Raw genomic sequence first — 25,838 nt, 5'->3', positions numbered from 1 at the left:
CTATTCCAGCTGGCATAGTGCGACTCGTAGGAAGAGTTTTGACTATTTTCTTTGTCAAAAGTGGATAAAATCTGACTGATTTGAAAAGCTGTAAGACTGTTAGTTGTAGAGGGGTCTTGGGACTTGGCGTCAAAAGACTGCAATTCATCATTTAGTCTATGCTGTTTAGGTCATTAGAAGAACAATTATGATGATAATAATAATAATACTAATAGTGGATGAATAAATAGTAGCTTAATTAAATTCACACACAGTGACTAGGTGCACACCATATAGCAGTCAGGTGAATTTTAGAGGTCAAAGATAAAATTAATAGCGCCGGTTTTGGGCTGTTGTCATGGGGTGGATGACTCTCTGCAGGGTGGGGCAGGAGTGGTTGGAAATTCTGAGTCAGTGGGTGGGTGTGTGGATTTAAAAAAGTCCTCTGAATAATTGATTGTTACATGTGAGAGACACCAATAAGGTATGCACAGTGTTCCTCTGTCACAATCTGGGTCACAGTATGTGACTGCATCAGCAGGTGTAAACTGTCGATGTTGAAATGGTGAAAGCAGCTGATACTGGTATGACATGGATGGAATTACAGGAAAATTGGTGGACACTCAATTTCTTCTTTAGCACTACTCAAACTCTATCAATCTTATATTCCATTGTGCTTCTTTCTTTTAGGTCACTTTCTCTTTTAATTTCCTGTGAGAAATCTTAATATCAGTGTTCCCATGAGCAATTGGAATATTTAATTCATTTGAAGCTATCACAGCTTTGCTGTTGTTTTAACTGAGACAACAATAAATCTGCATAGAAATGCTTGTTCTTTTAAATAGAAAAGTAATGAGTAACTGCACTCATATTCAAAGCATAAAATGGACCTTTCAACACGTCAGACACAGTAATAAATGAACACAGTGGAGCTCTAATCTAATTAAAAAAAACCTAAAAACAGAGGAGCACAAGGCTAATTCTGACACAACCCTCCACCCTGGGTTTGTGCATAGCTCTTTAATCACTACAGTTCGCTTTACTCCAAGCCAACAATAATATTTTCTTGTCACTTCACCACTGCCCGTATTAGCGAGTATAAAAATAGTACACAGGGCAGAGGGGCTGCCTATTTATGACCATACTTCACCACCCATAGCGATGCAAGGAAAGCAGTAGGGAAGGCTAAAGCTCTGTTCCTGCCTCACCTTTTGCTTCTTAACCCTCAGCAGCCTCTTCCATTTCACCCCCTCCCTACTCTCCATCCTCCCTGATTGATCTCAAAAACCTTCACTAGCTTAAATTACATCAGCCAGTGGCTTTTGCGCGGAGACAGAACGGCCCTCGGGTTTCACAGATCATAATTCTCTCCAATAGCTTCAACTTTTAAGAGATGCCATGTTCAATTTCAGCAGTCCCTCACACCCATCCATTGCTTTGAATTATGACACCTGATAGATTGTTTAAGTTTATGGCCCAGCTCAGTGACAGAGAAATGCTTAGAAATCAACTGGTCTAAAGGCAGGAGTGAAATGTAAAAAAAACAGACAGTGGCCTCAGGAGTGCCCACTGGTTTGTTTGCACAGTTTCCTATGCAAGTGTTTTATTAACTACCCAGGGTATAATTTCTCTAAATGCCCATTGGTTGCTGTACCGCTCGATGCTCTCAACCACTGACTTGAGCTAGAATGGAAAAATATATATATTTTCATGTTTTGGTATGGCTATACTTAATAGCATCTGACCAACTGCTAATTTGAATTAACTGCAAGGGTCTTTTTAATGTGGTTGAAGGTGTTTTACTAATTTTTAGTGCTGATGTCTGAAAGGAATGTAATGTATCTTAAAACATGTGGCATATTGACATTAGGCATGGCATGCCTAAGCACAGCTGCCTCGAAGAGCCTGTTTGAGTTCCATGTGAAGTCCAAATAATATGACATTTATTGTCAGTCCTGACTGCCTCAATCGCTTTTTATCGCTCCCAACATCATCAACCATGATGAATGGTAGCTTAGAAATGTATTCCACTAATCACTGATATCAATAAAGAACTGATTTCAGTATTTTGCAAATGGCAATGCTGGCAAGGAAGCAAGCTAGCTAGCTGCGGTTAGCCATCTAGCAGCTTCACTAAGTATCACAGAGTTTGTGCAACGCCCTTTAATTATGGAGTGTACACACCCAAAATTAAAGGTGTATTGGTTAATGGTACAGTATGGAAAATGGTTTTAAAATTTTCTGTCCTGCTCATGTGAGTGGCATTGATGCACAGTGGCTTTAAATGTTTGTGACACCAAGACTATTAGTTGTTCATTATTATTAAAATGTTTTTTTTTTCCTGTAAGCATGCAACACAGGTGACTAGATGATTGGTTTGGTTTGTTTAATAGTGTGACTGTAGTAATGAAGCACATTTTAATTTCATTTTCATTACTGTTGCTCAAACCAAATGAACCTCGTCTGCTGTACTTGGAGTCAGTTGGTTTGTATAATACATGGAAAATTAACCTTTTTTCAAATGAAATTTTGGGTTCCTCCAATTATGAAAACAAGATAATTGAAATAACTGCCACAAATTGTTTCATGATTCTTTCCTTGTGTCTTCTATAAAACCGACACCCCCATTCCTTTTACAACAGTACCCATTCCTAAAAGTCCAAAATCACTCCCAGCAGCCTGTGTCACGCTTAGTTCAGTCTGCACTGATTGATTGACTGTTGAGTCACAGTTGCAGGAAATCATGGTTCCAGGAAATCCATTGTTAAAAGAACATATACAGTAAATGCAGCCTGTTCTTAAAGTTAATGAGCACTCCTGTTAAATATCATGATCATTTTTGCTAAAGATGAGCAGCTTTAGGCTTTTTTATCGTAGGTCATCTCATTTGGTATATGTACCAGTTTGACAGTTGATTTGGGAGAACTAAAAGTACACATCAGGTTTGTATTGGCAAGAGAAAAATTTAAAGACACACTTGTATTTATATGTATGCCAAATATCATTTGCAGAGTATGGACATGGCGTTATACCTGCAGCGATTTTAAATTTTTATTTTATTTTATTTTATTTTATTTTATTTTTCTGTGTCATCACTCCACAAACACCTAGGTTCCCTCCACTGCTAGAAGAAATTCTGCGATTTTCTAGGAATTTTCTGTATGATGTTTTTTAAAGGATTTTTTCCCCAGTTTTATTAATTTACCCACACATTGAATTTATTATTTACAGAACGCTTCATTTAAAAAAAACAAACGAACAAACAAGAACCCTGATGATTTTTCTGTTTTTGTTTAGTTTTTTCATTATAGTGTGGATTTATCCTGAAAGTGTAGTTTACAGCACAAGACCTTAATCTTTATGCTATTAGGTGATTGAATGTAAACAGCATGCCACATGTGTACACATTTTAATCCTTAATGCTGTCATTTTATGGTGTTAAATCACATCCACAAAAAGGGAGGGTTCAGGGTTTGGGAGGGGGGACAAAATGCCACTTGAAAAGCAAAGTTGAAGTAAAAATGACTTTCCATGTTATTCATATGCTGTAATCAATCTTTAGTATGGAAATATATACACTAGTCCTCAGTTAGTTTATCATTTATTAGCTCAAAGGGAAGAAATCAACAGTGTAAAGACAGGAATTCTTTGTCAGGCCTTTTGTTCGTGTCCGTTTGCTCTCCTTTACTGCATGACAGCATCCAATGAGTGTCACAGGTCTTTTTCACACTGAGCCAGTCCCCACACAGGCAGCTCCCACCACACTGTGCACTGGGCCAGGCCAGTGGGAGATCCGGAATGGCTCAAAAGGGCCAAGCCACAAAGGGCCAGCTGCTTGCATTGCATTGGCTTTACATAGGAGGAAGTACTGGATACATGTGATGCATCTTTTTCCAGTGCAGTTATTAGAATTGGAAAATTAGGGGAAATGAACAGGCTCTATAAACACATTTTGCACCCCTTTAATAGATCTCTGCTCAGCTTTAATCAGTCTTTATTTTGTAAAACAATTCCTGCCTGTTCAGATTTCATTTACTACTCTTTCAGCACTTCATTTGTGTGTTTTGCTCAAATCAAACTTCCACAAACACCTACTGCCCTAAACTGACAGCTGTGGCATTCTGTGAAGTGAAGGTGTAAAACTGCCGTGACATGGTGAGCCACACTCGTTGTCTGCATTAACTACACGCAGCTCAGCTTAAGCATAAAGTGGTGGCTTATAAAGCCACGCAAGTGCACAAGCAGGCGTGTGCAAACACATCACAGGGGCTCATAAATATCTCATTCTTCAAGGGATGTTGCATATGCATTCTTATGAGAGCTTACGGTGCAAGAGCGCAGTAAGTGCATTAAATATAGCTGCACGGGAGCTCCTGGGCTCATGAGAGAGCTGCGTCCATAAGAAGGAAAACAAGGCTGCTTTTATTTCATGTGCCTATAGTCCTTTTAGGTTTGCTTTGAGGTGTATGTTTTTTACTTACAGTAGAATTATTGTCTGAATTCATGAACATAAGTTGTGATTCATTAAATGCAACTGAGTATTTGATGAAAACGGTGCATTCACAAAGATGGCGTTTCGTGGTTAGACCTACATCTTTTATTCCAACTTTTGCCATTTTGTTTAATTTCCGTTTAGGCCGTCGTCTTTTTTTCAGACGAGCAGTCACCACAGCCTCCCTGTCACCCTGTCCCTTGCATCCTCTTGTGTCTTTCAATTAATTGTCAACGATTTGGAAAACAATAAATCACTTTTTTTTTTTTTTTTTGCTGCTATAATCTTTTGCTGGTTTTGCACCCCTTTCCTTTACAGTGGTCTGTTTTTTAAGTCTCTCTAAAACCCCAAACTCACTTAGAATTTTCTTTATCTTGATATAAAAGAGAACCTTTCGTCAATGGGATTCATCTAACAGATGTCAGGTAGCGTCTGTAGGTGACCCTGTGGAAGCATTAAAGTCTGCACCTGCAAGGGTCTGCCATCAACTCCACTTTATGGTGCTCAACTGAGGTATTGGTTGATTATCAGCGTGGCCTTTTGGTATGGTGCAGGTATCCTTGGGCGTATGAATCTGTAGCTACCTGAGCCCATAATTGCCTCTGTCATTGCCACCTGGAGATGTCCCACAATAGAGGATGCAGGGCAGCAGTTTGCCCTTGCGAGGTCAAAAACACCCGCTAGCCTGGTCCCAACTCGCTACTGGATGACCATGTGCCCCCCACCGTAGCTTTTTCCCCCCCCGATAATGTCTTTAGGAATGCCCCCATATAAAAGACACATTTTAAGTTTAATAAATGGATGTTTATCAAGTTAAGGCCTAATTGAGTTAATCAAGACTACACTTATTGATTAGAACTTTCACCATAGTAGCTCTACAACATTATTAAGCCTAAGATTTCATTACTGAATAAAAATTAATTGTTTGGATTAATGAAAGACAGAAGAGAGTCAGCATCTTGGCCACAGCCAGCTGAGCTTCTGTTGTGCACCGGTGCAAACAAACACCAATACGTTCCTTCATTCTTAATTTACACTTCCTAATAAACTAACAGCCTGACACTTGAAGAAATGAGTATGAGAATGCAGTCGGCAGCATCATAAATCCTCTCTACACTGACATATTTGTAGTCAAAAACACCGTAAAGATGCCAAATCAAAGTACTGCTTACAGTTACAGATTTCTGTGTTTTCTTTCTGTTCTTGTTTGTGACTAACGATGCTGCTCTCCCCTGAGGCGGCCCTATTGGGACAACTGACGCTCCCAGAAGGCTTTGTCACAGATGCTCTTTTTGTCTAAATTAGAAAATGATTATCACGGAGAGAAAGGTCAAACCGTCTGCAAGACACAACGAGTTCTTTTTAAGTTAAAAGTCAGAGGCAGGCTTAGTATGATTGCATTATGGAAATATAATGTGAATATGCATGCAAATGATGGAGTTTTTAACTTCTCACATAGGAAAATGTGAAGCTTATCAGGAGACTAAACTGAACATCTAAATAAACTAAGCAAAGGTGAAAGTGGTGTGTAAGAAACGGGCATTTTTAATTGCCGTGTTGCATTTAGCAGAGAGATTGATAATGAAAATTGCTTCAGCTCTTCACACCTGTAACTTTGCATATAAGAGGAGGTTTTTCAGTGGAGTGAAAACACAAGTTAAATTAGTATCATGCTTTCTACCTGCACCTCAAAAACCACCCTCAAAACCCCACATGGGAAGCGGCAGCTGATATTGTCGTAAGGTCCAATTTTCAGAAATGATTGAGTGGCTTTGAAATCTCTTGGCTGGCAGTATTGATGTCTAAAGCACTTTAGCTGTATCTCTGTCTCAGTCACAAATACACACACACACACACACACACACACACACACACACACACACACACACACACACACACACACACACACACAGACACACACAGACATATACACACTCCACTTCCCCTTCCTGGTGAAGTACAGGATGTGCGGCTCAAGAACTAAGCAGTTTTTTCTCCTCCTCTGCTGTTGCCAGGAATGCTTTATGGGCCATGTTAATATTGGACTTCTCTGGGTGGAAAGATTGCTTGATTCAATCAAGCAAGTCGCTGCCTTGTAAAGTCATTACACTTTGTGCAATGTCATGTGTTCTGGAGCCAGCGGACGGACCCGTGTTCTGCTAGGAAGTGGCCTAGTGAAAGCATGTGTGCCTTGCACGTCAGCAGCTATAAATAGCCATCACCAACTAACATAAACACTTTTCAGAAATCAATTAGAGATGCCTTTTCCGCTACCAAAATACGGCATGCTGTCCTTGTCAATTTGTGCTCCGGGGCAGACTTCAAAATAAAAGAAAAAAAGAAAAGACTTCTCAGTGAATTTGCACGTGGTTAAAGCTGGAGGGTATGAGATTGCAAAAGACAAAAGGGGAGGAGATGCAGCGATTGCAGGGTAGAGAAGGAGGAGGAAGTTGTTATCAAAGCAGAATATCAGTGCAAGAAGAAAAATATGGTGACCTCACTGATAGCATCTCTGTGTCACTTTTCTAAGGATAAAAAAGTGCTGCAGGGAAAACTTGTAATATGCGTATAGATAAGGCAAAGAAGACAGAAACAGGTGAGAAGAGAACAGAAAAGAGCGGCAGTTTTAGAGGTGCTTTAAGTGAGTGAAGAAGAAAAAGAAGAAGAGGAGAGAGCAGCAAGTACTTTTTCCAGCTCAGTGCAGACTGAGAGAAGCAGACTCTTACCTGCTCAGAGGTTGTGGCTGGTGGGACGGAGAAGTGAGGAGAGTCAAAGGGTCCCGGGGTGGTCTGGGTGGTAGGGGGTCTCGGTCCGGCTCAAAGCGGGGCTGGAGGGTGGTCCAGGAGAGGGGAGGAAGGATGGAGTGACAGGGAGCAGGGAAACGGGGAGGCTAAAGGGGGGAGAATAAACGCCGCTTGCCTCTCCCTCCCTTTCTCTCTCTCTCTTTATCTCTTTTCTCCTTCCAACATACACACACACACAAACACACACACGCGCTCGGAGGCAGACTCCAAAAGCCCGAGTCACTCAGATAATAGACAGAGAAAGAGTCTTTACATTTACAAGCTCTGCCACAGGGGGAGGATGGGGTGAGCTCCCCTCCCACTCTCCTCCAGGCAGCCAATGGGAGGTGGCAGAGAGGTGTCCAGCCAGCCAATGAAAGCGGAGGCAGCCGGTGCCTTACCCCAGCCAATAAGTGCAATAGCTCATATCCAGTTGGAATAATTACAATATGGAAGGAGTCATGAAAGGCTTCCCTTCTGAAGGACAGAACAGGCGTCACACTCCTGCCACAGAGTGTGATTTAGGGCTGCCACAGACATTAGAGTGATTAGATTCTGGGCCAATCATCCCAGCACCATACCACTGCTGCTTGACAGTAAAAAAGAAAGAGGTTCTAGTTCACTGGAGTTTGAGAATTACCCATTCACGGTAAAAAAAAAAAAAAGCATACGCACTTATGTGTTTATATTCATAGGCTGTCACATGCAAACCTTATGAATTGTCATGTGTCACGCTCTGTACCTTTTATGCTGAACATCTCCTACAGTCTCGTCAACTATGAGCGGAGAATAAGGACCGAGTGTGAAATTTCATCAGGCACCTTTGCTCTCACGCTCACTGAGGACCATACCTCACTTACACAAGTCTTATTTTATTTCCTCCCGTTCAATCGATGGCTCCGGCAGGCACAGAGCATAATAAATGATCAATGGTGAGCGGTCAGGTTGAGGAATGAGAGGCACATCACCAATTCCAGAAACAAAGGAAACACCAGTTATACTATTACATCAAAAAAACAGAAAGGTGGTTGTTCTTTTAGTCAGCACAGTTTGATGACTTGCTGAAAAGTAGATTTTTTTTTTTTTTAAAGAATTCTCAAGGGCCGCCAGCTGTGGAGGATGCAGGGTTTGAAACGGCGCTATGAAAGCCAGCACTTTCCTCACTTGGTTCACAATTAACAATACCCTGATATCCTTTTGAAAAAAGAACATTCCTCAAGGAAAATGATACTCCCATTTTCTTAACTGCTGTTCTGGGGGCTAGAGTCTATCCCAGCATTCATTGGATAAGAAGTGTGTATAAAGTGGAGAGACCGGCAGTTGATCAGACAGACGCCTTAAATCACACTCGCACCATTTAAACGTTTCCAGTTACCAAACGTGTGCATGCCAGTCATGACAAACAGCCCACGACTTTCTAGCACAAAAGAAAAAAACATAGGGATGATACATGAAATACAAACATGAATAGTGATAAATAAACCCATAAATACCATAAAAGATCAGCATAGCTACTGGGTCTGAAAAGTGAACCTGCATTCTTTCTCATGGCCAGCAGGAGGCAAATTCTTTGGTTGCCAAAATACTTACATTGGCCTCAATCACAATCTCCCGTTTTGAATAAATGTTCCTTTAGTAAATTTTAGATCCACAGGCTGATATTATGAGCTGATATTAGCTGTTTGAATATTTATCTGTATCAGCTTTTAGAAGAGTTGGTAAATGAAAAATGTAAAGGTAAAGAAGAGATGGGAGAAACACCCTTCAGCCATGAAGTGTTGACATTGTGTAGTAGCCACAAACGCAACAACTAGTTGGTCAGAACGGAGTCGGGTGGAGCATAAGCACATAAATAAATAACTACACATAAAAAATGTTAGGAAAAATGCTGAAATATTGGAAAATTAGATTTTTAAATCACCAAATATCGTTATAGGTCTTAAAAGTCCTATATTGGCTGGGCTCTAGTCATTTCTGGTGATAATTAGTCAGAAAATAAGTGTATCTATAATATTCTCATTGGCTGTCTTGTCTTTCATCATATTTGATTCCAAAACAACACGATGAGCACAAATGCTTTGCTAGAGGTTTATAAAGTGTCCTCACGAACCAGTGGCTGAGAGCATGGTGGATAAACCAGTTTTCATACATATATATGGAATTACTGATCATTTCCATCACACTGAACTGAAATTGCAGAACTCAACTCAGAGAACCTCTTTATGAGACTTGCACAACGATGAGATGGTAATTTGGACCATTCCTCAAGAAAAGAAAAAAAGGTTTCTCTTCATCAGTATTTTTGGGATGTCTTGATTCAGTGGTTCTTTTTAGGTCATACCACAAGATCTCAGGCAAAATCCTTCTGGAAGAAAGTTGTGCTTGAGCTGTATGATTCAACTTTTCTTTAATATGGAGAAATTTGGTGAAACTGCTGAAGATCTGACTGCTCCTCCTGTAAAATTCCTTCAGCCGCATTTTAAGTAAGATTCCAGTCTATCTCATATACTCCCTTTTCTTCTTTTGGTGTTGTTCCTGGTGGAAATTATTTGCATACTGTTTAAAGACCCACATCAGAGTAGCCTTTAGTAGAAAAAAAATTGTCTTCATATTTTTGTTATTTATAGGTCAAAGCTGCCCAGTCCCCGAGGCAGAGAAGCAGCCGCAAACCAGAAGTTGATTTCCACTTGTTCTCCTGAAAGGCTGGCTTTGGTTCACGCCTTATTTACAGTTACCAACCGTTGCTGTCTTTGTATCTCCTTTCCAAAGCACATTAATGCCTGGGGCACGGTTTACTCTAGGTTTCCATGCGTAGAATTAATCAGTGATCTTATATGTTGCAATGTGTATGTATTTTTAGATGGTACCCTGACCTTGTGCATGCATATTCCCCTCTGGGAGAAGGTGAATTACAAATATATTTACAAAACACACTCTCAGTCCAATTAGCATAATTGTTCAAAAACAGGTGCGACCAGATAAAGTTGATAAATTAGACGTGCTTCTGGCCAGTTTACCCACCATGTTCTGAGTGTTAGAGCGGCTAAGTGTTTGATGGGTTCTGTGATCAAAGTGCCATGAAAGAAAGTGCAGTCAGATATGGAAAAGAACAAGTTGCATTTTTCTATTGTGTAGTATTCTTTTACATTATTGCTGCTATTTTAAATAATTGTAATTTAAACACACATGACATTTTGATCAAATTCAGTTCAAGCTGATATTTTGTCAGGTGTGAAGTGAGTTTTGCATTTTCTTCTTTCTAACCGTGGGAAATGGGGACTTAGTGGTGTTAATACCGATGTTTGCAATGTGTTTTGTGCCTTTTGCAATTTTACAAAGAGATAATAATTCCTCATGAGAAGAAAAGTCAAGAAAGGTTGCACCTTTTTTCCATTGGAAAATTTCATCCTGTAAGCTGTCGTGCTTGGAAGATGGAAGTTCGCTGAAAGAACAATGAACAAAGCATGATTATTAAAGGCACACTGATTGTTAGAAATAATACCACCTGAGCTTGCCGTACTCCAGGATTAGGCAGCTGGTGAGCGCAGTGAGTGCACTGATCTTTCACGAAAGTGCCAGCGACTTGTTCGTGTTTGGAAAAGGCCAACAAGATTCAGACAAGCCATTTTAGTGCACACAAGTCTTTTCATGCTTTGGGTTTTTGGTACCTTTATTTAATTTTCCTCAGCTCTGTGAGCATGACTGAAGCTGTTCACCAATCACCAGCCCCCAGTCTGCTTCCTGTGCAACGATCCACCCCTGTGGAGAACCACCATGGTGCTCAGTTTCACCTTCAGGGATGGTTCCTGTGAGGGATAGCTCAATAATTACTGAAGCATTGTTTTTAATCGATTCTTACGTGGCTGAATTTTCTTTTCCTCCTCTGTTTTAGTCGTTCCTTTTTGTGTTGCATTTCTTCTATAAAAGTTATGTCTTGATCCTCTGGAATGTAACTCACTTATATGCCTGGGCTTGTCTTTGTGGTTTTTCCAATTGTTAAAATGCGTCATGTAAAAAAGTGTTATTTGGTTAATCATGACCTTCACCTCACTGTTCTTTCATTCATTTTTCAACACATGATTTGATAAATCAAGTATTTTTCTTTTTTAGAATTTTGAGATCAACACTTTTGCATTTGTAGCAAATGGCGTGCTCCAAGGCTGATTTTGTCTCTTTTTCTCCTGAGGAAGGGGGTCATCATGGACCAATCTGAGTTTTACACCACTTGTAGATAAATTTGGAAATCTATTTAAATCCCTTGGCAAGCTCTTGGATACTCTCAACCTTTTTTCTGAAGGCCTTACAGAGCTCTTTAGCTCTCAGTATGATGATGCCACACACTAAAGGAAAGAGAAGAGCAGACACTAAATGTCAGATTTTTAACTCATTAATACCTCTATAAAGAAGCATTATTCAAATGGCTCGCAATCACTGATCTTTGGCTGTAACATGACATCCTGGAAAATGTGTTTGCATCCTATCCAGCTCTGCAAGAAAAAAGGTATGCAAACATATTGCTCCTGATCTTAGAGGAATACACGTGCATCACTTTAAGAAGTTCTCATTGATTTAGAACGTGACCTGGACACATTGATCCTATTTTATGGTCTTAAAAAGTTATTATATGTTTGTTGACCTTTTCCACACATTCAGTATTCCCCAGTGCTTTGTGTTCTACTTGTAGTGGCATGGTGTACACATAGTATACAGGCAAACAGAAGGTATGCACACTCTGGTTATACTTGCCTATGCAGTGCATCTCCAGATAAGGAGAAGTACTACTATTACCAACTTCAGTCCAACCCAGTGGATTTAGAGTCTGTCTGACTGTGGTGTGAGTGACTGGTGAGACTGCTGCATGATATTTTGGATCACTGCAATACTAACCTAGCCAGAGAGCCATGGATGGTTAGGGGAGAACCAGCTGCTTCTTATTTTTGCAGTCAGGCTGAACGTCTTAGGTACTAGTTACCTGGTCCTTGTTCAGCTCACTGGAGTTGGATTATGTCCACAGGACGTGAAGCACACTGGAGAGACAGCTAAATGGTGTGGAGGATCTCCACAGAAATAATCTAGTCACATGGTAGAGAAACCTGAGGAGGGTAGGGTTGGAGCTGGTGGTCAGCAGTGACTGAACTTTCAAAAATAAGAGCATGACTCCACACCATTTCTGTGAGGTTAGGTTTACAGCTGATTGAATTTCCCATAGGTGATAATATGAGTGTGAATTGTTGTATGTCTCTCTCTGGTATCCTTGGAATAGACTGGCGACCCTGAGTTGAATAAGCAGGAGAAGATGGATGCCACTAGTTAATTGATTGACTGGAGATTGTGTCATTCTTTCATTTATTTAAAAAAAACAAAAACCTGTTTGTGGGAAACTGATTTGGACAGACAATTTCCCAGTGGTTATTTCGTTAGCTTTTCACTTGGTTTTAGATTATGCATGTCCTTCAGAGGGTTTTGGAGGACATGTAAAGAAGAGCAGCAAATCTGAATGACTCAGTTACCTGAATAACCCTTTCAACTGTAATTAGTTGACAAATTTATCACTATGCCTTTAATAGTGTTTCTGCAAAGCATTTAATTATACTCGGATAGGTCACCGAACTGTCATTGGGGTCAACCTGGTACGATTACTGTTTTGTAAGATTAATGGAACTATATTTGGATGACACGAGTCAGTGACTTACTTTATAAAAAATGATCCACAGCTCTTTGGAGAATTAGAGAAAATGCTAGATAAGGGCATTGCTAGGGTCAGACTCTATGCATGTCTAGGGGCTGCAGGTTTCCAGGAGCACTGAAAATCAGTGGGGGCTGTCAATGCACTCACAAGTGCATTATAGTTTGTTTATATGTGCACAGCAAAAACATGACATCACACGCTCAGTTTACTGGTGAATGAAACCCCAGAGTTTGCCTTTCTCTGAAATGAATTCAAAAAGGGATGGACTTTCTTAAAATAGTAATAATGATAATCATCTATGTTGGCCTTTTGCTTGTGAAATGGCCTTTAGGCTTGGATGTAAATGCATAAGTGCGTATCTGAAAAAATAACTTTGGTTATTTATCCCATTGACTGGGTTTTTTTCCACTCCTTTCATGACCACGACTGTGCCTGTTAACAGCACATCCTGTAAAGGATCTCATGTATGCATGAGTGTCTCTGAACAAATACAATCAGTTTGGAACCATACTGAAATCTATAGCAGTGACAGAGCAGAAGGGTTATGGACAAAGGCAACATTGTCATTTACAGTGGCATAGTTCTTCAGAATAGGCCTGAAACGAAGCCCGTCTGTCTCTGAGTGTGTGTGTGTGTGTGTGTGTGTGAGAGTGAGTGAGAGAGAGAGAGAGAGCGTGAGAGGAAGAGACATAAAAAATTCATTAGAAGATGGAAAGAGATGTCACATCGAATATGTACCCAGCTGCACTGACGACCATGAGCAGTGAGCTGTGTAAGGTTGGCGTGGTAGCAGTGAACACGGCGCTGCAGACCTGACCTGGGTGAATTCTAAATTATGCTATCACGGAAGTGCAAAATTGGAAGCTTGATAAACCGAGCAAAATGTTTATTTTTATCTATAGTAGCTACACCATCGTTTATTTAAAGGAGAAGTCTGAAAAGCTTCACGGTTCTTCGGACATTAACAAAGAGTAATTATATTATCCGTGAGCTGCTACAGTTTGGCTGAGAGTTTTGGCACGAGCCAAAGTCTTCTCTTCCCTCGCTGCTGCCAAGCAACATTTTCATTTAGAGGAAAGAAAAAGGAAAACATAAAAAATGCATTAAAGCAAGAGCACGGGCACAGATTGCATTAATTAAATTGCATCAACTCAATAAAGGCAATCACTAATAGAAAGTCAGTATAAGGCCATGTGACATATCAATCCGCTTTGCTTAAAAAACACCCAGGCCGTTGAGACTGATCGATTGATGGGCCTTACTTTGATGCTGAACTATACTTCCTAGTGACAAAAGTCATCAGAGCAACATACCTGGATCAGTGTAAAAGACAGCAAAGGTATGATGATGTGGTCAAAGCCTTCATCTCCACAATGCCAGGAATATCAACTGGAGATAACATCATCCTCATCAAATATTTAAAGACAGGATGAAAAAAAAAAAGGACTTAAATGCCAGAAGATTCACAAGGGGATTTAAAGACAGGAAGAGTGTTACTCATTATCTATCTAAATGTCAGTGAGATGCGAAAGCCGCACAGAAAGCTTTAAGTACTGAGATGCAACACAAATGTAACGCCACATCTCCTTATTACCCTTTAAATATGTTGATCTAGAATGCATTAAAACTAATAAAAGAAAAGTCAAAGACCTTTACTGATAGTTTATAAGTACAATAGTCTTTTTATACATATTTATTTCTTGTGTGCCGCTGAGGTTGTTACCACACCAAACGAAGCCATCTCTTCTCTGAGAACACACTGGAAGAAACTAAGTGGCTATGGCACCGCGCTGTTTAGATATTGTTAGATTTGGGTTAAAGTGACAGTGAGTCACCGCCAATGAATAAACACCACCCAGAGATCTGACAACTGCGGCTTTTCGCTTCCTCCGCCGATGTAATTAAGTCCCCCAATATCTGGTTGTCACCTTGTTGTATCATTACCGTTGCTGGATCATTTCACTGTACTTACTTATTACTTAGTGCCCACTAAATATAGCTGTCCTCAGGCAGCTAGTGCGATAGCACATTGCAGCTGTGGGTTATTACATCCTAACCACCCCCTCCCACTCTAACCTTACTTAGACTTCAATAATACGCCACTCTGTGAGTTATGTGGGGTTTTTTCCTCAAGATTTACTCTGTCAAGGACATTGTGGACAGGAGTTATGATGCTAGTTTATTTTTCTTTCATCTGGGGACACTGCTGTGACACTGAGCCCCCCCAGTCAATTAATATAAGCCTTATAGCACTCTTAAAGCTTCAATGCTTAAGATTTGATGGAATTGAGTGGGAAGTTGCTGCATTTACTGATTATTTTTAGGATATCCCTAACATCTTATTATAGGGTGGGCGAATGGATAAGTTTGGGCCTTGATTCTTCAGTGACACGCTGTGACAGATGATGCCTTCCAGCTCCTACTATTTAATCCCGACTTCTGTGAGAGTTTAGAAAAATATTAAACTTGACAGAAACTGACCCCAAAGTTTGTGCAATGCACACTGGTCTGTCTGTCCAAAAAACTGTCTTGTTTAGTGTGAATCACCACAGGAAGTGATTCACTATAATACATTTATCAGTCTGAAAATGAAGCTGGTACCCAAGTGTTGCTAAAGTACATAGTGATGAGCTCAGAGAACTGAGCCCAACGCCTGCAGTAGTTCAATAAATGATGCATAGCTTCTTTCTTTAATTAAGTGTAGGTCTTTGAGTTAATTGTTAGTTTAGTTGTCGGTAGTTGGTTTAAGGCAGGGGTGGGGGAACTCCAGGCCTCAAGGGTCGATGTCTTGCAGGTTTTAGATGTGTTCTTGATCCAACACAGCTGATTTAAATGACTAAATTAACATGTCTTGAAGTTCTCCAGAGACCTGGTAATGAACTGATCATTTGATTCAGGTGTGTAGACCCAGGGTGATATCTAAAACCTGCAGGACACCGGCCCTTGAGGCCTGGAGTTCCCCCACCCCTTCTTTAAGGGCTATAAGTTTTGTCATTTTTCTTTTATAGCAACCTCTTTGTTTATTATATATTCAGGGCACATTTCATGTATGATTGCTACTTAAGTTTTTGTAATTTAAAAATCTCAAATTGGGTTCTGACCATCAAACACATTTGTGTGAGCATTTCTTTCTTGAATCAGTGGTTTGTATATGCTGGTTATGTTCTGTTTCAGATTTGGTCGTTGAAATGATGCTTTCAGTCATTTGGAAAATTCCCTTTTACTTAACACACACATTCCCCTGTGTTTTCCTGTTATCTTTAAAAAAAGCTTTGCAGGATGGTATTTTATTTCATTATTACATTTGTTTCATATTACCAACCATATATCAGAGTTATTCTGACTTTTGATCTAGCACCATCTTTATGTTAGGCAAATGTTACTGTTTTATACTTGGAAGAGTAGGGACATGTCATGATAGAGGAGTGTGTAAAAGTCATCCATCCATCTATCTATTGTGTTCCATGTAACTTCCAGGAAAGGCCAGCTAGCTTCTGATTATCCTTATCAGGCCGTGTGTGTGTGCGCGCGTGCATGCGTGTGTGTGTGCGCATGCGTGCATGTATATGATTACTGTAATGTTGTTGGGTTAGTTCTTAGTTGTACTGCACTGCAGCATGTGACAAATAGAAGCTATTGGAATGTGGCTCATGGTCAAAGTAACCATTCATTTTACCTGAATCGTTGAGTCTCTCCCTTCCTAATTATGTTCCTCCATCTATTTTCTTACAACATGAATTTCTGTCTCTCTTCCTCACTCTGTTGGGACTGCAGTTCTCCACAGCCAGAGCTAGCAACAGATGCCTCCTGTGACTGCGAGTGAGTGACCATAAAGGGCTTGTTACTAATTGTCGGTGGTACTACTGTAGATGGTGAAGTAGCAGCCCCGGCAGCTAACATGTTAGATTTGATTGGGCAACACAGTGTCAATAATGAAAATGAGCAAATGGCCTGTTGCCATCACTTGCACGGCTAGTGTGTGGTGGCCGTTCAATTGACCCATCAGCTCAAAAGTGCATTGGCCCAATGTCCAGTATGCCAGGTTACCAGTCCAGCCCTGGGTATAGCGCTTTGAAGAGTTCGGAGGTGTTATCTGAGTCTGTTAAGCTCATTAAACAAGTTGTTGTAGGATTTCCAGGATCTCGTGCATAAATATGCACACCACATTAAATATGTTTGAGGCAAACCCACCATCTTCACTGCAGGTTTCTATCATGACATGTAAGGAAAGATTTTGGCAAATAACTATTTCTTGAAATTTGGTGCGTGACTTTGACAGCATAAAATGTAGTAGCTTACTTTTGGAAATCTTTGTGGTCCCAGGCAGGAGAGCTCTAGTTCTAAGCCAGTGCTTTTGTCAAAGGCACTTTAAAGGAGAATTAATCCCTAACCTATCGGTCCCAGAGATGACCTGTACACACCAGTGGGAAGACATGCTGTCCATCTTTGTAGCCGAATCTTTTACTTTTGCCATACCACGTGATCTAGGTTTGTAGGTATTTTACCTTTAGCTTCTCATTTTAAAGTAACTACCAATTTAGGTCAACTCTGAATAATTTGAATAATCTTCTTAATCAAATATTATCTTTAACACCGCCTAACTTTGAGGAAGAGCTTTAAGAGAATTTCATAAGCCATCACAAATGACTGGTGACCTACTTTAGTCCTTTAAAATCTCCCTTTCTCCTAAAACTACAACCAATGTCTCCATGATTGACTGGCAGTTTCATTTGGAAACAAGTCAGGCTTGTCATGCTGAAGCAAGTTTGTACCAGTGCTCGAGCTGGTTAAGAGCAGTCTGTGGTATTAGTATTAGTCTTAGTATTGCAGTACACCCACACTAGCCACTTTGTTAAGTATAGCTTGTTACCTTCAGAACTGCCTTAATTTTCAAGGCACAGATTTTAGTCCATACTGACATGACAACATCACACAGTTCCAGCAGATTTGTCAGCTACACATCCTTGATGTGAATCTTCCTTTTCATCACATCCCAAAGGTACTCTATCATATTGAGATCTAGTGACTATGGAGGCCATTTGAGTACAAAGAAGAAGCTGTTCAAGAAACCAGTTTGAGATGATTGGTGTTTTGGGACATGACATCAGAAGTTAGGGACACTCTGGCCGTAAAGGGATGGAAATAGTCAGCAACAATACTAAAGTATGCTGTGGTATAATACTCAGTTAGGGTACTAAGGGCCCAAAATGTGCAGCAAAAGTAGCATCCATACTATCACACCACCAGCAGCACCCTGAACAGTTTAACTAAGGAAGAATTTATTTAGTTTTTCTTCAGTGATGGTTACTCCAAATTCTGACCCTACCATCCAAATGTCGAAGCAGAAATTAAGACTCATCAGGCCAGGCCACATTTTTCCAGTCTTCTGTTGTTCCATTGGGTGAGTGTGTGCAAGCTGATACCTCAGTTTCCTATTTTTAACTGCTGGGAATGGTACTTTGTGTGGTCTTCTACTGATGTAGCCCTTGTGCTTCAAGGTTTAACCTGTTCTGTGTCCAGAGATGCTCTTCTGCATACGTTGGTTATTTGAGTTACTGACAGTCTACACATCAACAATGCATTTTCTTTTTTGAAGAACTGCTGCTCACTGGACATTTTGTGTTTCCCTATTATGGACCTGTCCAGAGTGTAGCATGCCTCTTACCCTATGACAGCTGGGATAGGCTTAAGCCCCCTTGTGATCCTAACTTCTGGTCAGGGAAAAGGGATGTTTTCTACTTATGATACAGGAGTATAAAATTACCAATTCTAGAGTCATATTTTAGTTGAATAAAATATTTCTCTTAAAATTTTCAAATTGTTAATAGATGGCGTATGATCAAAGTGTTAGAAGGGTATCTAATTGTTGCTGGATAAACTGATTTGTATTAATGTCAAGGCATCCCTTTGAGCAGGACAAACTAATGTTGAGGGCTCAAGGTCATGGCTCTATCTTCCGGAGAAGAATCCAGCACGGTGTACAGATTTGTGTACAATACATCACATTACTGGTTGAAAAAAAAGACTTTAATTCAGTGCCTGGGAGAAACAGTACAGCACAGTTATAATAAAACAAAACAACAAAAAACACGGATATCCACAGGTTTGTTGCAGACAGCGGTAGCATTAATGCCGTTACTCTCTGCAATTTAAGACAAGGCCAAAAAAAAAGTTTTCATTATTCTGGTTTTCCACTTCCTGAGACAGCAATCACTCCAACAAAGATTAGCAGCAAGCTAATCATTTCCAGCTTAATCGCAGATAGGATTTTATAAGGTGGAAAGACGAAAAGGGGGATATAATCACTTTAGAATCATCAGGCTCAATTTCTGTGAGAAAGAATCTTGCCCTCTGGGTACATGATTATTCATAAAAGGAGTGTTGTGACGGTTTAAACTTTAGTGTGAAAAACCTGCATCTGAGTGCACCTGGGCAAAAACTGTTCTAATGCTCAGCTATCAGCAGAACGAATACAAAAGAAGTATATGAGCTTATTGTGTAAAGCTTTTCCGTGTGTGTAATAAGGCACAGGCTCTTTACAGAAGATTTTTTTAAAATGTTCCATATTTTATAGATTATAAATGAGGGTATTTAGCATTTTTTAATTTTCCATTTTTTATACTTCATTTAAAAATAAATATCTATTATCTTATTTCAAATTAAGATAGTCCTTGAAAGTTTGCTGTACCCCATCACAACCCACAATTCCAAACAAGAATTCGGAAGAAAAAAAAAAAGTGAAAATCATCAATACCTATGATATGGAGGAAAAAAAATGGATATAGCATTTTTTTTTTTAACAAAAGGTAAAACACTGATAACATAAAAAAGCACAAATTAAAAACATGTAATATACAGATTTTTAAAAAGGGCTAAAATTTGAGAAGGCTTTTAGCTTCTCTGCTGTTGTTCTGCCCCTTGAAGAAAATATGTGCCAATGCCCCCGAGAAAAGGGACCAACACCCCTCTGTTTGACCCATCTCTTTGGCATGTATGGAGGGGAGGAGCAGACAATGCAAAGTCTCCCTGCCGGGCGAAGTGCCGCTGGGCCAGTTCATTGGATGCCACGTGTTCACAAGCTGTGTTATCAGGGTATTAAGAACAAAACATGTCTGCTTGGATGTAAAATGGATGTTTAGCTAGGGCCCAGAATTATTAAAATTAAAAAAAATTTAAAAAGCAGAAGAATGGACATAATTATTTTTTGGAGGGTGATGTGAAGGCGTTCTCAATGCAAAGGACGATGTAGGAGCTGGAGCAGCTGCTAGGGGTTTGCTGCAAGAGGTGGCCGCTATGTAGTGATGATGCCAGACCAGTCACAGCGTGGTCGCCAATCCGCCACGTTTCGCAGTACTGGTCTGTTTGCCGGTGGCCTTTCTTGCTTGATCCGTGCCAGACCATTTTTTCAGGCCTGGAGGTGATTAAGAACAAAAGATTGCAAATCAGCAAAAGAAACAAAGGCTGGTTAACAACTGCATCTTGGTGTTAAATATATTTTCGTTTTTTGGATACAAAGACTCACCAAGCGCTATCCCTGAGGATGTCTCTACCATCAAAGGAGTAGATCGGTACGTTTTCCCTCATTGTGCTGACATTGTCACCAAAGAGAGAGTCCCAACTGCTAAACAACACTTGGTTCTGAAAGAAAAAAGAAAATTAACATTTAGTATATGAATTGTTCTTTGCAAATACTAGTGATGTTTTTACTAACACTGACTTTATTCAGTTTTTCAGAAAGGTGGTGTCAGTCATGAAGCTGTCCTTGTTGTAATGTTGGGTCTTACCTTGAGGTTTACTATGGGGATGCTGTCCCTGTCCGACCTGCGGACGATGGTGTAGAGGTCTTGAAGCTTAGAGGACAGGAAGGCTCTAAATGTTCCCTTCAGGCCGACAGCGCGAGCCTGCTGGAAGCACAGGAAGTCTGCCCCACGAATCCCTCGCATGTTACCGGTGTGAGGGCTGTTCAAGGCGATGAGGTGCAGCTGATAAAGACAGACAGATTCACAAGAAGAAAATCACACAAATTTTCATTTTACTTAAACTGTGGAACAATTTAGGATGTTTTACAAAGGTCAGGGCTTTACATGATTAATGGTTTATATCAGTGTCCAAGTAACGTAATGTCTCCTGGTCTGGGTTCCACAGCCTATGGAAGTGGCAGCTAGAATCCTTTATAAGATAATAATGTCACAACATTCCCATTCTACATAATATTGTTTTGTTTTTCTAGTTTTCATCCCCATATAAGGTAAATTTATATTTATTATATTTTTGAGCTTTTAAGTGTCCACTTTACTCACTCCTGATCCATGTACGTCGAAACGGCCAGCAGGCTCCAGCACAGGGGGGACGGGTTGTCGTTGAGGAGTGACAGGGAATCTGCTTTCTGTCTGCTGGGTGGCAAATCTTCCATCGGTATGACCCGTGTGTGTCTGGTCTGGGAATCTGGGCTCATACTTTGGAAAGTATCGAGGGTCTGCGGGTGTGGGTGCTGGAGGTTCAATGGGTTTTATCAAGGTGAAACCCTCAGAGTAATGGCCTGCTCCATTGTTTTGGGACTGGTCCTGGGACTCTGGGTATAGAATCACAGGTGGAGGTTGGACTTCTGCCACCTCATTCTCCTTTGTGTGAAAATGGAAGAAATAATTAAGTCATATGAACGTTACAATATTTTATTTATAGTTCTCTGAAACTTACCAGCTCTCTGAAGAAAGGATTGTACTCTCCAAGCTGAGGGGAGAGGAATCAACTATTTAGTGTCGCTTTACATTAACTTTTTTCGTATGTTATAAACTAGTGATACATTATTAATGGTGTAAACTGGTTTTAAAGTCTGATTTTATCAAATTCCAAGCACTGCACTGAAAAGTAGATAACTGTACCATGACTTGCCGCACTCCATCGCGTACTCTCAAATAAAGATCTGCTCTGTCTATGATGTAGATGAGGCTGCCCTCTTCCTGACGTCTGGCCGTAGCAATCATTGTGTCATATGATCTCAAAACAGTCACCTGCACACACACACACACACACACACACACACACACAAAGACCACCAAACATCAGGCAGATATATTTAAGAAAAATTACAAACAGTACAGTGCGTGCTGGCGGGCAGCCAGGGCCAGAGACCGTGGCAGACTGATCTCTACTAAAACTAGCAAGTGCTAGTGCTTGAGGTTGAGAGGTACTGGCTAGATATAGTTGGGCTCACGTCAGCAGACGACTTAGGCAGAGCTTTGACAGCATTCCGAGGGACACTCAGGACATTGATTCTGAATGGACCATGTTCAGCACCTCCATTGCTGAAGCTGCTGCACTGAGCTGTGGCCGAAGTGGTTGGTGGCTGTTGTGTTGGTGGTAACCCCTGAACCAGATGGTGGACACCGGAAGTCAAGTTAACCATCAGGCTGAAGGCCTGACTAAGCCTATCTGGGTTAGTTAGCCTGTGGGACTTCGGAGGCAGCCAATAGGTAACGACAGGCGAAGCGGAACGCGGCTTGGGCAGTGGCTGAAGCAAAAACTGGGGTGTGGGAGGAGTTCAGAGAGGCCATGGAAAAAAAACTTTAGGACTGGCTCCGAGATTCTGCTAAACCATCAGACAACTCAGAAGGGGAAAGCAGTGCTCTAACTGCACTGTATATAGTGCAGGTACAGTGCTGCTGATTTCAACTGAAGATATTCCTGGGCGGTGGAAGGAATTCTTCAAAGACCTCCTTAATCCCACTGACACGTCTTCTGTAGAGGAGCAGAGTCTGGGGACGAGGGAGACGACTCGCCCATCACCAGGGGTGAAGTCACTGAGGGAGTTAAACAACTCCTTAGTGGCAGGGTCCTGGAGGTGGATGAGATTCTAGATGTGGCAGGGCTGTCTTGGTTGACACACCTCTACAATGTTGTGTGGAGATCAGGGGCGGTACCTTTGGATTGGCAGGCTGGGGTGGTGTTTCCCATCTTTAAGAAAGGGGACCGGAGGGTGTTCTCCAGTTATGGGGGATCACACTCCTCAGCCTTCTCGGGAAAGTCTATGCCAGGGTGCGGGAAAGGAGAGTCCATCCATTAGTGAACCTCAGATACAGGAGAAACAATGTGGTATTCATCCCAGCAATAAGTCTGACTTGTTCCCGTTGGGTGATGGACTCTGCCAGGGCTGCCCTTTGTCACTGATTCTGGTTATAATTTTTATGAACAGAATTTCTAGGCCTACCAAAGTGGCGGAAGGCGTCTATCTGGGCCATCTCAGAATCTCATCTCTGCTTTTTGCAGATGATTTGGTTCTGCTTCATCAGGTGGTAGCCACCAGCTCGCAGTATCGCAGTATCGAAACCCGGTTCTTGTTGAGAACCGGTTCCCACTGTTTCAATTAATTGGAATTGTTTGCCATTTTTGCAAACGATTCCCTTATCGATTCCAGTTGCCCCGAATGACGTCACCACGTTGCGGAGCGTCATTTACCTGGCAGGAAACAGGGCGCCTAAGCGGCTCAAACGCTCAAAAGTTTGGTTATACTTTACGAGAACGAATGACAACAGGGCAACTTGCAATACTTGCAAAGTAGATATTTCATTTAAAGGAGGAAACACTACGAATATGCAAAAGCATTTGCTCACAAAACACGCGATAACCTTAAATGAATGTCGTGTTTTTAATTCCGCTCCGGACTCGTGAATCTCAACCCAGCAGCAGCGGTAACGTTTGCACGTCCTCTCCTGTTAATACGGCAGGTAAATAATCAACTAACAGTGCATATTATGTTAGCGCGATCTGCTTTATTACAAAACCTGCTATTACTGTGCATTTAGGTGACCATGATGAGAGATACAGATAGAGTCTGGCTGGCTCAGATGCTGGCAGTTCTCGCTGCAGTCCACCGGTAGCGTCTCCTTTCAGGCCAGGATAGACGAATGTCACCGAGCAGTGACTAAGTTTGTGGTCAAAGGCTTGCACCCATTTGCCACAGCAGATGCCCCCGATTTTCGGTAAGTGAATGTGTTTAATTGTAGGCAGGGACATTACTGGATATTCTTGTGTAATTGCTACAGAATACTTTATGTTATACTTTGTTATTGCTACAGAAGAATATTTATTTTATTATGTTACATTTACAATTTTTTTCCTGGGGACCCTGTGACACCCCATTGAAGAGCCGTAGGCTGTGGATCTCTTAAGATCTCACTGTTGGGTTTGTAAGGCCATGTTACTCCTAAATCTCTATCTTGTTCAAAGAGAAGATATAAAACAAAGTTCTAAGCTAATCGACCTTAGTGTTCTCCTTTTTTAAAAATAAGAATCGATAACAGAATCGAATCGTTAAACAGAATCGAAAATGGAATCGGAATCGTGAAAATCTTATCAATACCCATCCCTATCCTCAGCTGGAAGAGCGTTAAGCACCCACTCCTGCTCAGGGATGAATTATACCCCCCCCCAAGTGGGGGAGTTTAAGTATCTCGGGATCCTTTTCTTTTTCACGAATGAAGAGGGGAGTGTAAGATGGATTGGTGCTGCGGCTGAAGTGGAGGATGTGGGAGGGGGCTCAGAGTAGACCCACTACTCCTTCACATCTAAAGGAGCCAGTCGAGCTGGTTCAGGCATCTAACAAGGATAAAAGTCTCCTGAACACCTCCTGAGTGAGGTGTTCCGGGTATGTCCCACCAGGAGGTAGGCAGACCCAGGACATGCTGGAGAGATTATATCTCATGGTTGGCCTGGCCTCAGTGTTCCCCCAGACAAGCTGGAGGAGGTGGCTAGGGAGAGGGAGGTCTGGGCTTCTCTGCTTCCCCCACGACTCAGCCCTTGGATAAGCGGAAAAAGATGGATGGATGAATGAATCGATGGGTGGATACAAACAATAAATCAAAATCTGCCATTCTACAGATGAATTAGTTTTGTGAATTCAGAATCTTGTGATGGAGCCATGAATAAATTTCAGTGATAGCACTCACTCCAGAGGATAGTCCAGGAGCTCCAGGTGGGCCAGGAGGACCAGCAGGACCAGGGATACTGACAGCTTAAATATAAAAAAATAGAAACAGAAGTGCAATTTATCTCCAAAATTCAACCAGTAAAGTGCATTCAGTAAGATTAAGATGTGGCTACCTGTAAACCTGTATTGGTTTTTTTTTCCCAATAAAGAAGTGTCTTTTTTTCAGTGGAAAAAGGCACTTACGATAATTGGGACGATATGATCCTGAAAGGGACCCCGGGGGTCCAGGAGGTCCAGGTGGTCCTGGAGGACCTGGACGACCATCATAACCAATTCCTGGTGGCCCTGTTGGTCCAGATGGTCCAGGTGGCCCAATTATAGAATCTCCCTTTGGACCCTAATGCAGAAAAGAAAATCAGAAATTTCTGGAATATCACATCTAGATTGGGGCCAAATGTTTTTCGGTTGTATTAACAAATAAGGTCTCAGAACTCACTGGGAGGCCAGGTGGTCCTGGAGGTCCTTGTACTCCTCCAAATCGTGGGTCATAATATCCACCACCGGGCTCTCCTTTTTCTCCCTTGACACCTGGTTCTCCACGCTCTCCCTTCAGTTCATTCTGTCAGAAAAAGTTCAAATTTATTTCTTCTTCATCCACTAACAAACTAAAACAATGACTGGAGTAACAATGATCTAGCTTACCCTGAATGTGTAGATATCAACATTAGGGGATGCTCCTGAAAAAAAAAAAAAGGAGATGCTTTAGTGAAACAGTTGTGTAGCATGCTGGATATTAATGTTATACAGCCATCTGCCATCAGATTGTTGTTGAGAAAAGCCATAAATCTGTTAGCAGAGATTTTGTTAAAACTATTATCGCAGGTTCAATTGGCAGAAATTAGCTTTCTCCAAAAGGTAGGGACCCGCGACAGGGTGAGGAGTTAAGTTAATTGGGAAGTATTCAGAGTA

At 41.1% G+C, this 25,838-nt stretch overlaps 2 protein-coding genes and 1 long non-coding RNA gene across 8 annotated transcripts in view; 1 reads left to right on the top strand and 2 right to left on the bottom strand.

Annotated features, from left to right (window-relative positions):
* Positions 1 to 7,526, bottom strand: part of pcbp3 (poly(rC) binding protein 3) — an 87,856-nt gene extending 80,330 nt beyond the window's left edge. For 3 of the 6 annotated variants that reach the window (XM_019353086.2, XM_005450463.4, XM_013270229.3), the window contains exon 1: positions 7,198 to 7,525. The gene's annotated coding sequence lies outside the window, so the exon portion shown is untranslated. Of the gene's footprint in view, positions 1 to 7,197 lie in introns of all 6 variants that reach the window. The other 3 variants (XM_019353087.2, XM_005450464.4, XM_003443245.4) reach the window with 2 other exon arrangements.
* Positions 1 to 25,838, top strand: part of LOC102081885 (uncharacterized) — an 84,705-nt gene that overhangs the window by 52,875 nt on the left and 5,992 nt on the right. The window lies entirely within an intron of this gene.
* col18a1a (collagen type XVIII alpha 1 chain a) overlaps positions 18,949 to 25,838 on the bottom strand; it is a 44,057-nt gene continuing 37,167 nt past the window's right edge. Inside the window, exons 33-42 of the mRNA XM_013270232.3 lie at positions 25,572 to 25,606; positions 25,366 to 25,488; positions 25,113 to 25,266; positions 24,889 to 24,953; positions 21,826 to 21,954; positions 21,641 to 21,673; positions 21,244 to 21,564; positions 20,728 to 20,925; positions 20,466 to 20,581; positions 18,949 to 20,354 (exon numbers count right to left, since the gene is read on the bottom strand). Of these exons, the coding sequence (XP_013125686.1) occupies positions 20,141 to 20,354; positions 20,466 to 20,581; positions 20,728 to 20,925; positions 21,244 to 21,564; positions 21,641 to 21,673; positions 21,826 to 21,954; positions 24,889 to 24,953; positions 25,113 to 25,266; positions 25,366 to 25,488; positions 25,572 to 25,606 (1,388 nt within the window). The 3' untranslated portion in view covers positions 18,949 to 20,140. The remainder of the gene's footprint in view (positions 20,355 to 20,465; positions 20,582 to 20,727; positions 20,926 to 21,243; positions 21,565 to 21,640; positions 21,674 to 21,825; positions 21,955 to 24,888; positions 24,954 to 25,112; positions 25,267 to 25,365; positions 25,489 to 25,571; positions 25,607 to 25,838) is intronic.

Source organism: Oreochromis niloticus, linkage group LG16 (assembly GCF_001858045.2).
Source record: "Oreochromis niloticus isolate F11D_XX linkage group LG16, O_niloticus_UMD_NMBU, whole genome shotgun sequence".
Classification (NCBI taxonomy): domain Eukaryota; kingdom Metazoa; phylum Chordata; class Actinopteri; order Cichliformes; family Cichlidae; genus Oreochromis; species Oreochromis niloticus.
The sequence above is the reverse complement of the archived record's forward strand: the minus strand, read 5'-3'. Positions and strand labels throughout refer to the sequence as shown.